We start from the raw sequence: 12540 nt of genomic DNA on the forward strand, positions 1-12540 counted from the left end.
CCAGCGCACTGTGCCCGACGTACGTCCGACACACGGTTTAGGAGAAACATCGATTTTCGCGTGTCAAAAATTCCGATTTTCAACTGCACGAACAATATGAAATGATGAAAAAAATAAAAATAACTGATTCATAAGATGTCAACTATGAAAAACATACGAACAGTATCCTCAGTGTAAGAACACAGCCTCAGACCATATTTTAGACAACCGGTAGTGTCCCGAAACTAGTTCTGGGTGTCCCACTGGAAGTGGTCAAATGTAAAAGTGATTTGTACCTATGCATAAGATAAATCAAATCGTGTTTTTTTTTGGGTAAACCTGATGTACGTTAGCAATGATATTGCCTCAGACTATATTTGGGAGATCCGGTGGTGCTCCGGAACCGGAAAGTAACCAAATGTACCATGCGACACATCACATCACGGCTTTTTTAATAACCTGAGGAACGGTTAACTAGAAAATAGGCTCATACCACATTAGAGACTACTGGTAGGGTTGCACAACCAGCGTTTGATGCTTCGCCGGAACTACGAAAGTAAATAAAATCAATGCAAGCGATGTGTAAGAGAACAAAATCTTGACATATTAAACCCACATACAAACAGACGTCTCACTATACTCACTACGTTCTTGTTTTTAACGGTCAATAAAATATAACCTAGAATGTGCAGAAAAAACTTTATCGAAGACCGCAAAGTGATCTGTGAATGTGTAAAAAGTTATATCTTAGCTTGTTAGTATCGTCTTGATATTGATCAGCTCCCAATGTTAGTGAAGGTATTCAAGCAGTCAACTGAGAAATCTGATATTATTCAGCTCTGCTTTTACGCTGAACACAACGTCGGAGCGCGTCGGAGTATGTGCCATCAATAAGTTTTAAGTCAATTCAATGATGGCATTGATAAAATGCTTGCTTTTCTTAAAAAATATCAGGATTCAGGAACACTTTGACTTACGTCGACGGAAAGATCGTGAGAACATATACGACGAGAAAGGCACTATCACCTCTAGGTGGATTAATTTGGGTTTTTTAACATTAATGTCAATAAATTTTAGTGTTGATATCCAAAGATTTTCCACTTCTGTTCACAAGTTATTTCTAATCAGATATATTAGAGCCTACTTAGATTGAAGGAAGAACATATTTAGTAATTTTTGTGTGGTATTGTAAATTTGACTTATTTTCCTCTATATGGATAAAAATTTCAATCCGGTATAACTCATTTCGCCGTGAGAAAATATTACATTTTATAACGTCGTATTAAGTATCAATATATTGTTGATAAACGTTAAAAAATTCATTCAAATCGGTTCACTGGTTTCCGAGATATGACAGCTCAAAAATGAGTTGTCTAAAAAATAGTGTTTTACCCGAACGGTTCTAACTTCGCGAAAAATTAATCAATCGAGCCCAAATTTGTACCAATGATGCACATATAATAGGTTGACAAACATCTAAAATTTGAGATTTTTTGATGCACTCTATGAAAAGTTATAGCATGTTGAATTTTTTTGTGGGAGAAAAAAAGTTGCCTATCCCAAACATTTTGGCCATCCCCTGTAAGTGTAGTAGTGAACCAGTTAGTTAGTCAAAGAGTGAATTATCGAATAATTGATCGATCACGATCACGATCAATTCTGACTATACATGTCAATGGTTGCTCCTCCGTGATTGATCTGAACTGGTACCAATTGTACTGAGATCCAACTGAATAAGGGGCTGGGACATTCCACTTATTCTCAAAGTGCAATTTTAGCAGTTCATGCATATTTGATCAATTACGGCGCCGGCCAAGTCCTTATAGTCAGCTGGGAAGGGAAAGGAATGTTAGAGTGTACTGGTTGTTGCTACTAGAGACCGAGAGCACTCTGCGTCCCCACAACCCGCACGGACTAGGGTATTTGTTAGACGGAAAGTATGGGAGATCTGGGAGTCACCGTTGGGTCGGTGATGCGATCCGTGGATAGGGGTTATTTATAGTGTTCGTGATAGATTGTGTGGTGAATAAGGTGAATAAGGTCAAGCGGCACAGCACGCTTCGGTTGCATAACTTATAGGCGTTATATATACACTGTGCTGTGAGTGGAAGTTGGAAGGGAGGGAAACTACTTTTTTTTTCAATTCGTTTCTGGTTCTAGCGATGGCTATGAACATAAGAATATACATGAGTTGAATATGTAGAGAAGAGAGAGAAAGTGGATAGAAAGATACAAAGTAGGAGGAAAAGGACGGGCCAGGGATTGAACCCATGACCTTCTGTATACGAATCAGAAGCGGTAGCCATTAGACCACCAAGCCCGTCAAAGAGTGAATTATCGAATAATTGAGATGATAAATTAGGGTGTTAATGAATGAATTAGTTGTTCAACGAGTGAGTTTATATATTAATAAGTGAGAGAGTGTGAGAAAATGAGTGAGTTGGTAAATTAGTGAGAAAGTGAGCGAGCTAGAGAGATAGTGACTATGTAAGTGAGAGCAAGTGAGTGAGTTTGTGAGTGAGTGAGCCTGTTGTTGAGTAAATGAGTGAGTGTACCTGTGACCTATTGAGTAAATTAGTGAATTTGTTAGTGAGTAATTGACTGAGTTAGTAAATAAGGAAGGCATATAGTGATTCCCAAGCAGCACACTTTTTACAACTAAATCACGGTAATTCCTATGCGATAAATGCAAAAGTCGATTCAAAATGACTGCAACATCGATCTCTGCAGCTGTTTAACCGAAAAAGTGCAGGATTTTATCAGTATTCTGAATTTCACTTGCAATAGTTTTCATCACTGAAAATATGAATTTTGCTTGCGGCCATCCCATATGCTTGCGAAAATCGAAGAAACTGCTATGCAACCTTTATTGTTTTACTAAAAAAATCGTTAGTTACAGATGCTACTAGGGTTAGTGAGTCTTGTGGTGAACTAGTGAGTGATGGAGTGAGTAAGCTAGAGATTTATTGAGTTGGGAAGGGGGAGTGAGTCTTTTGGTGAGTGATTGTGTTGCAGAGTGAATAAGTGGGTGTTAAGAATTAGCAATAAAGCTAAAATTCACGGATAACAAAAAAAAAACAAAAATAGTGAGTAACTGAATTTTGTAGTGAGCTAATAATTTAATGAGTGAGAATGTTAGTGAGATAGTGAGTAATATAGTGAGTTGGTGAGTGAATAATACATTGAGTTAGTGACTGATGTAGTGAGTTGATATTATAGTGGAAGTGATTGATGAGTGAGAAAGTGAGTGAGTGAGTGAATGAGTTAGTGAGTAATGTAGTGAATAATGTAATGAACTAACAAGCAAATGAGTGAGTGAGTTTGTCAGTAAGTGAACGGGTGAGCAAGTGAGTTAGAGAGTTTATTAGCTGTTAAAATAGCCAGCGTGAAGTTCAGCGTTCTTGACGTTTATACTTCAAGAGAAACCAGTTTGTTTCACCAGAGTTTCTTTTTCGGTTTTCGTGCACCGAACGTGTAAACATCACTGATTTACCGAGTTATTTGGTTCGGCGAAACCGAAATATCGGTTTTATACAATAATAAACTGCTTTTCTTCGGTTCTTTTTTGATTACCGAGTGAATTCTGTTAAAAATTAAACCGAGATCGTTATTATTTTCTAAGTTTGCGTATTAAATAAAATTTGATACTTTAACCCTCGAGTGATCGCGCTGTTGTATTTTGTACAACACGTTGAAAAAATCTCGCTTTTTGTACTCAGCATTAGCGTGGTGCTGACGCAGGTAGTCAACCGCGCGAGTTACGGAAGGTTAAATCGAATGATAAATCTTTATAATTAGCACTGAGCAATCGATTCACCGGAAATTTTTGCCAATCTTACAATCTTCGCCCCAGAAAGACATCCGCGGATCAGAAATTTCCTATATCTCCCTCTCCGATCAACTGGATATGGACAGCATGACCCTTCACGATACGTCGCAGCACGATTCAATGAATTCCATTACGCCTTCGACTTCAATATAACTACTTTCAAACAGCGGATTTCCAGGAGTTTTCGTGAAGAGGGTAGACAGCTGCATTAGTTATGTTATTTTTATGAATCTTCTTTTATGTGCATTATGTTAGGTTGTCTATTGTTTCATTGACCATTGTTGTAAGTGTTAGTAATAGTTATTTATGTAACGAGTTGCAAAAAGTTGATTTTTTCAGCACGAGTCGTACATTTATCCAACGAGGCTTGCCGAGTTGGATAAATACGAAGAGTGCTGAAAAAATCGAGTTTTGCAACGAGTTCCATACAAAATTTTATGCGATGATTTTTTCATAATGCAACTCATTTGAGTTGCATAATGTTCATAATGCAACTCAAATGAGTTGCATTATGAACATTATACAACTATTTTTCATTATGCAACTCATTTCAGTTGCATAATGAACCAGTTCGGAAAAATTAGCCATTATGATACCAAAATGAGTTATATAAAATGTAAATTATAATGCTGAATTGCATAAAATTACTTTTAATATTATTACTTCATTAAGACATTTTGTCAGATGATTTTAACCAAACTAAATAAATAAATAAATAAATCTATTAGTTTAACCATTTCTCGAACAAAATCACAGCAAGACGCTCATTTACGATATCACCTACCTGCCAACTTCCTCACTTTTGAACCCCATCATTTACCAATATCTACGCACTCACTCACTCAGTCATACACCAACTCACCAACACTCACTTTTTCTTGAACTTATTTTTGCATAAACTTTACCACAAACTTAAATATCACGTTTATCAATTTACTCGTTTATCAACTTACTCATTTATCACCATATACTCACTCATAAAATGTCACTCACCAAGTCACCTATTCACTCACTCGGATTCTTACTTATCAGTTCATTCACTCATCAACTTACTTGTAAATCACCTCATTCACTGCTCAAATCAGGTCTCGACTCTATTTTTGTATTGTGCAAGGAGGAAGGAATGTTGTGTGCGCGGTTTTAATATGAAAATGAGCTGCACTGTGCACATTTTCAGTGCGAAACGCCATCCCTGATCTCTATAACTCCCTATCTCGATGCGATCTCGTTCGTTTTAGTTTCAACACACGAACACTAGCGTGAATTTTTCCATACACAAAAATGAACGCTAATTCAAAGGCTATTCAGATAGCATATGCAAATATTACCCAATTGATTTGGGTAAAACGGCTAAATAATGATAAAACTAACAACCGGGGTAAGAGTGCACATGTTTTTCTACAAGTCTCACAACTACATCTACAAAAGATGATTACCACATATGTAGAGAGTTAACTATCATCAAAACAAAATCAGCTATCTTAAAAATATCACAATAAAAATCGGTGCCTATTTGACCTTAAAATGAAGCATAAAACAAAAATAAATTGTCGGAGACACTTCTCTCATCTGCTGAAATACGTCTTTTGTGTGCTAGAAAATGTTTTTTTTAATGTTCAGGTCCCGCCCAAGAGTGTACTTTATATTTGGTCATAACTGAAAGCTGCAAGTTTAGAATAGGCGATTACCTAGCCACTCACTTACCGACATACTAACTCAATCAAGCATTCCAATCACCCAAAGAAATGTACACTACCCGTCATAAGTACGGACTCACAAAAAGTATTGCAACAATATTACATCACCCTGAATCACCTCGATATCTCTAAAACCAGAACACCTACAAAAATGCCGCCTTCAGAAAAGTTGTTGCTTTTGGTCTTCTGAATAACTTTCCTCAAGACAGCATCTTTGTAAGTCCTCAGGTTTTGGAGATATCGAGGTGAGGGTGATGCAATATTGTTGCAATACTTTTTGTGAGTCCGTACTAATGACGGGTAGTGTAATAACTCATGCATTTACCAACTCACTAACACTCACCAACTCGCTTATATTTTAAGATGGTTCACTTCCGATCAGTCATTATATTCGGTATCCTGCATCGCCATTTTGCACGCCATATTGCTTTGGCTTCGTCATGCTTCACGACAGTACAGCCGATTTGTTAAACATTTACAAATAAGATGAACAAACACTATGTATGGTTTGCAGCCATACCTAACGTATGAGCTACAGATTGAAACTGCTAGTTGGGAGAAAGCCAGTTTTCATTCAACTGGAAAGCAAGTTCTGTTCTAGCTGGCACGTAATGCTAGCATACAAGAAAGGGATTGACTTCCCAAGTAACAGAACGAGCTTAAAAGCAGTTTCTTAAGCTAAAGTTAGCTTAAGAGTGGTTTGTTTCACTCTTATACAGCAAAAAAGTTTGTTGGGTATGCTGCAATGGAGTATTAATGAGAGTTCATTCCTTCTAAAATACCTGGTACAAAATCTGCCGAAATTATTGTTTCGGAGTCTCGGACAGAATTAAATTTCCGTATGCTTTTTCTGAACTTATTGAAGTAAAATTTTCTGGTTGAGTTCATTGGGGAATTTCTTGTAACATTTGTAAATATGTTTGTATTTTGAAGGTATTCTTCACGGAACCATTTCAAGAATCTTTAGGGATTTCTCAGAAGAAATTCATCGATACCCCAGGTGAAAAATATAGGACCCATACATAGGCTTGTGAATACAATTTATTGCTTCAGGTGATAATCTGGAATAGGCGGCATTCTGAATGGCCACTTTGTGGACGAGTTAAACTACCCGTTCATCCACTTATCCGTTAACTGTTCAGTTTACCAGATATTGACTATTAACCAATGCAGACTGTGAGATCCATCGTTTTTTCGTTAATATTGATGAGTTTAGCTGCGATGCAATCTTTACCAGCTACTTTGTTCTTTATGAGCTGATGGATAGCATCCTCACTTCCCTCAACGTAGGAGGTTTGTTCATTCCCGTTTTCCTCTGGAACTTGGCTTACCTTTCTTCAACTTAGTGTTCTTTGGGCACTTTCTCAGTTTTTTAAGGGCAATTCTTTGTCTGCCATTTAATGAATATGAATATATCGACCTCTTATCTTTCTCGTGTTTAGCCTTGCATATTTCGGTTTGTAGCATGAAGCTTTTGCATACCTCTTGTGAACTGCATCGCAAATTCATCTTATTGCACTCGCATAAATACTGAACGGTGTTTTTTTTTCTCCCGAAAGTTATGGATCTGTGCTTCCGTTTTTGTTTGTGCCGTCCCACATTCTGTCGGGTTCCATCCTGCAGCATTACCACCCGCGCTGCTTTTTTCTCTTTCGAAACTACTCTGCAGCCCTCGTCGAGCCAAACGATCCGTAAAATTTCGTAATCGACAGTGTTTTTGGCCGCGTTAATGGCGGCATTGATTGTATTCCAGCCAAATTGAACGCTGAGAAAGCTGCATCGAGATTCACGTACCAAGCTTCCACTTTTAAGTTCCTTTTTGTTGCTAAAACGTCGTCGTTGCTTACGTTGGTATTGGTTTGCATAATTCTTCAATTATTGTCTTAAAAAGACAAAAAAAAATAATTTCAATCCTGAATAATGTGATAATGTAATAATTTTTCATCCTGTTCACAGAGCCTGGCATCAACTCTTTAACCCAAGAAGTTTTGGGTTCTACTTTCTGCCTTCAAACGCAACGCAGTTCAAAACAGTTACACTCAAGCCTTAGTCTAAATTTACTCTCACGATATATTTTATATGAGCTCTTGACCCCATGAACATTACATAATTTTATGCTTTAATATCTAGCAAGTACTTCACACTAAACAAACAAAATAAATCATCCTGAAATATGAAATAAATCTTTGGCTCCATATACATTAAGATGTCGTGAGCGATAATTGAGCATGATGAACGATCAGGGGTTATTGAGATATTCATTACATTTTCAACGTCTCGTACTAACTATGGACTGTCCAATGCTTCACCCACCACTTCTTTGTAGCCGCTCCAGGTGATTAAGTGAGCAATAATAATTAGTTGTTTATATTAGCGATGTGAAACAATCAATCCGATTAGCATAAATTGTGCTATTGGTCACACGCCCGCCTAAGATTCTGACTATATAGCTATACTGTACTGTATGTACCTTAGCTGTACTTTGTGGAAATGAGTTCAAGTTCAAGCGAATGACTTTGGATCAGACTAGTATCTAGCACCATTGGGGAGCTTACAGGCGACAGACGTTTGACATCTTTCAGGTATAACTAAATGTTTAATAGCCCCCTCCAGGCCAGTATGGTGATTTTTTCTCGAAAAGTATGCAGCCAGTTAGTAATCACTGCCACTCGGGAGCTGACTATACAAACGGTGAGTTTCTTGAACCCCGTAATCAATTAATCTAACGTGACATAGAAGGTGCCCTAGTTTTCATTTCAACGACTAAATTCTTTGAAGGAGAGATCGGGTTTCGTTCTCTACAGCAAAACTTTTCTCAAACAGTATCTATGAACCAGTAGACAGAGTAATACATAAACGCAATTAAAAAATCAATGTCGGTATTTATTTCTGTTAATTATCGGATATATTCGAGCCATGAGACAGCCGTTGAGTCGATCCCCGCGAGCCAGCGTCACCCCGTCTATTTGCCTTTCTGTACGACGTGGATGATGAAGGCCGGATTGGTCACCTTGTCCATGGTTTTAAAGTCGCCGTACTTCTCGTAGGAGGTGTGACCCTTGAAAATCGTCCTCACGATATCCTCGAACACGGCCAGCTTGTGGGGATAGTACGAGAGACGGAACTCGCTGGTGTCGCCCCTACCGGTGCTGATGACGTAATCCATCGTCACCAGAGTGGGTTTGCTGGCGACGTACAGGACCGATGTTTTGATGTCTGCCGTGTGGCTGCTCTGTATGATAATGAGAAGAGGCAAGAGTTCAGTGGCGGCGTTAATATGCGCCGTTGTTTTACGACCAGACTTACATTGTAGTAGATGCTCTTTGCGGGGGCTGCGCCCGTATCCATGATGTTATCGTAGTTCCTATGATCGATCAGCAGCAGACCGCCGGGTTTAACGCACTTCTCAAAGTTGTTGATAGCTTGGATCTGTTCGCGCTGATCACCGTAGTTATCCAGCAGATGGGCAAATGAGTTTCCCAGGCACATTACGGCGTCGAAGCCCTCGCCAATTAGGTGCTCGATGTCGTCGTAAAGCGTCAACCAATTGGCCTCCTCAATTACTGCAAAGGAGATGAGGAGATGTGTGGTTTGATTAGGGGGTTAGGTACCGGCAAGGTGTGTAAAACAAATTGATTTATGTTATGTGATAAAGATAATGGGATGGTTCTGGGGGGAAAGATTGACATGTAAGTGAACTACAAATGGGGAAATCCACCGATAAGAACCAGAGTAATACATATCCTGGAAACTTGTTATTCCAAATAGAGGAAATTACCTATTCTCGGCCGTTTTGTTCTCTTCGTCTTTGGGTGTTTTTTGAAACCTATTGAACTCAGAGTTGGTCTCAAATCCTTCCCAACTGAGCTGCATTATATGGCCAAGTTTCAGGCAATTTGGCTGACAAAAACCCCCCATGACGAAGAGAACAAACCTGCCGATAATATTCATTGTCACCCTAATTATTATAATAATCAATATGTAGAATGGATTTAAGTAAATGATTTGGTAATGGTTACGCTTCCTGGTTGTTCCACTAAATGTTGCACATGACCACATAAATTGTAGGGTTCATCCAATTTATTTAGTACAATATCTTCACAGCAAAAATTCGGACGTGATTACAGTAGTTTACAGCATTTTTGAACTCGGTAAGCTGATAATCATTTTTAGTGTAGAATCATGCCCTGAGTTCGAAAACGTGAAGGAAAAACATACAGTAGAGCGGATTTTTTTTTGTACTTTCCATTAAAGGCTGCCGATTTGAAATCTATTTTGCTTTGTTTTAAAGTAAAGTTGCTTTTCCTTCATACATATCTTTTATCCGATTGAGCTGAAATTTTGACTGTAACTTGCTAACATATAATATTTCAAATGTTCGTCGAGAAATAATTTTTCAATTGATTTTTTCTTACTGAAAAAAAATGCAGGAAATTTTGCTCAAATTTAAGGATATTAGCCAAAATAATCACCAATATCTCGAATCCCACTAATTTATTGTAAAAAATATGTTCTGATAGTCGAAACATATTATATTCAGCTGTCGATTTATATAAAAAATTTGAAATTTGTTTGACCGCACCGCAAGATATTTATATTTTAGTAATTTCCATATTTTTCTGAGCTCTGCAGGATTTTCAGGAAAAACTCAAAATGGTTCTATTTATTTAAAGTTTTACGAAGCACGATCTTGATATCACCACATAATTATGCATAAAAAATTCTGGTCGGTGATAGAAGTTCAAGGCTTTCGTTTTATTTTGCGAGTTCAAGATACAACAGAACGATGCTTTTCAATATCCAACGCTTATCAGCCGAAGGAATTGCTGCACAGTACCATCAGGAGCTGGACGAGGGAATAGGAGAGACCAACGGATCTGGAGATGACAAAAGTTTATCCATGAAGCAGTGACAACAACAGCGCAAGAGGTGATACCTAGGTGCCGCTCAATGACGCCAACGTGCAATGGTTGGTTCGTTGCGGAGTACCAACCAGTGCAGCCAGAAGTCGAATGCTAGTGGTCGGTACCCGGCTCAACAGAGAGCGGTACAGGGTGGTAATAGCAGCAGAGAAACGAATCCACAGCAGCACAAAGAGCGTGGCGCAGTGGCGTAGCAAGGGGGTGCGATGGGTGCGGTCCGCACCGGGCCCCCGATTTCAGAGGGCCTCCAAATCAAGGAAGGTTTTTTAACACTAGTTTGAATAAACTACAGTCGAGACTCTTATAAGATCACTGGTCGGGGGGCGCAACAGGAATCCGCTTAATAGGAGACTAAGAGCTTATGGGATTTCGGCATTTTGGGGGTGTGGCCTATTATCTCGGGTGTGTTACGAGTTAATGCAATACTTTCTTCGGCAAAGTTTTAGGGCTTGATAAGATCTACCATTTAGAACTTTGGTTCATATGATTGGTTGGCAATTTGACCGCTAGAGGGACCATCAACAATTTGATGCTAAATTGGGTTGTTTAATAAATGAAATATTGCTGATTTGTATATCCTAATCGAAAGAGCTCATTTTTCTGCGTATAACGAGATTTTATTGCGGTTCAATTCCTTTGTTTTGATGGTTAAATATTGCGGAGATTCCACCTGTTTAGACACCTGCGCGAAACTTAGTTGCGTGGATTTTTCTTGCGTGGGCACAGATATAAAACCAGACCGCGTCCTGGTGAATATTTCACGCTGTGCTGTTAGGTACACATGTGGTGATAGGTTTGCATTGTAAACAAACATTTATAACGCACCTACGCTGAAAATGAGCCTAATGATTTATTTGCGTCGGAATCTATAAATCTTCAAAACGGGCAATAAACAAAACAAATTTAATTTCCGTGGATAGAATGACAGTTCAATCGATAAAATGACAGTTCGCCCCGAACAAAAAAATTTCCCCATACAAACTTTAAATGCATTTTAAAAATAGTTCCCGGACCCCAAAAATTATGAAATTTTGGATTTCGACTAATTTTCGGATGGAGATTCCGATTATGAAATAATCTGAATACCCCTAAAGAACCCAATTGCAGTACAGGAACCATATCAGGTTGTCAAGCAAACGTTACGATATGCGACAGCTCAAGACCCTGATCATTTGGAAGGATAGTGTCTTCGAGAAAGTTGTTGGGTACGCCAACAACTTACTGACGATGAGTTGCGAAGTTCGAAATTCCTCCACTGGGCGGCGCTAGTGAGCAAGTGAATTTTCAAAACCTCATATCTCAGAATCCCGATAACTTAGGAAGATGGTGTCTTCGGGAAAGTTGATCAGTATGAATTAAACTTACATAAAAATAAACACTTGTTTCGCAATTCTGCCACTAGGCGGCGTTTACCGGTTTTTTTTTGTCTTTTTTCGACTTTTTGGCGGTTTTTCAGCTTAGCAAAACTAGTGTCGCTCCCTCGGAAACTTAGAAAGTTGATGTCTTTGGAAAAGTTGATCAGAGTGATATAAACTTACATAAAAATAAACACTTGTTTCGCAATTCTGCCACTAGGCGGCGCTAGTGAACAAACAAATTTTAGAAATCTCATAGCTCATAATCCTGATAACTTAGAAAGTTGGTGTCTTCGGCAAAGTTGGTCAGTATGACATAAACTTACATAAAAATAAACACTTGTTTCGCAATTCTGCCACTAGGCGGCGCTAGGGAACATGAAAATTTTAGAAATCTCATAGCTCAGAATTCTGATAACTTAGGAAGTTGGCGTATTCGGCAAAGTTGATCAGAGTGACATAAACTTACATAAAAATAAACACTTGTTTCGCAATTCTGCCACTAGGCGGCGCTAGTGAACATGAAAATTTTAGAAATCTCATAGCTCAGAATTCTGATAACTTAGAAAGTTGGTGTCTTCGGCAAAGTTGATCAGTATGACATAAACTTACATAAAAATAAACATTTGTTTCGAATATGCCACTAGGCGGCGTTTACCGGGTTTTTTCGTCTTTTTTCGACTTTTTTGGCGGTTTTTCAGCTTAGCAAAACTAGTGTCGCTCCCTCGGAAACTTAGAAAGATGGTGTCTTTGGAAAA

General features: G+C 38.5%; 1 protein-coding gene across 1 annotated transcript in view; it reads right to left on the reverse strand.

Annotated features, from left to right (window-relative positions):
• Window positions 1–8342: 8342 nt before the first annotated feature.
• Window positions 8343–12540, reverse strand: part of LOC109430495 (glycine N-methyltransferase) — a 29680-nt gene continuing 25482 nt past the window's right edge. Inside the window, exons 3-4 of the mRNA XM_019706560.3 lie at window positions 8812–9068; window positions 8343–8737 (exon numbers count right to left, since the gene is read on the reverse strand). Of these exons, the coding sequence (XP_019562105.2) occupies window positions 8468–8737; window positions 8812–9068 (527 nt within the window). The 3' untranslated portion in view covers window positions 8343–8467. The remainder of the gene's footprint in view (window positions 8738–8811; window positions 9069–12540) is intronic.

This window comes from Aedes albopictus, chromosome 3 (assembly GCF_035046485.1).
Source record: "Aedes albopictus strain Foshan chromosome 3, AalbF5, whole genome shotgun sequence".
In the NCBI taxonomy this organism is placed as follows: Eukaryota; Metazoa; Arthropoda; class Insecta; order Diptera; family Culicidae; genus Aedes; species Aedes albopictus.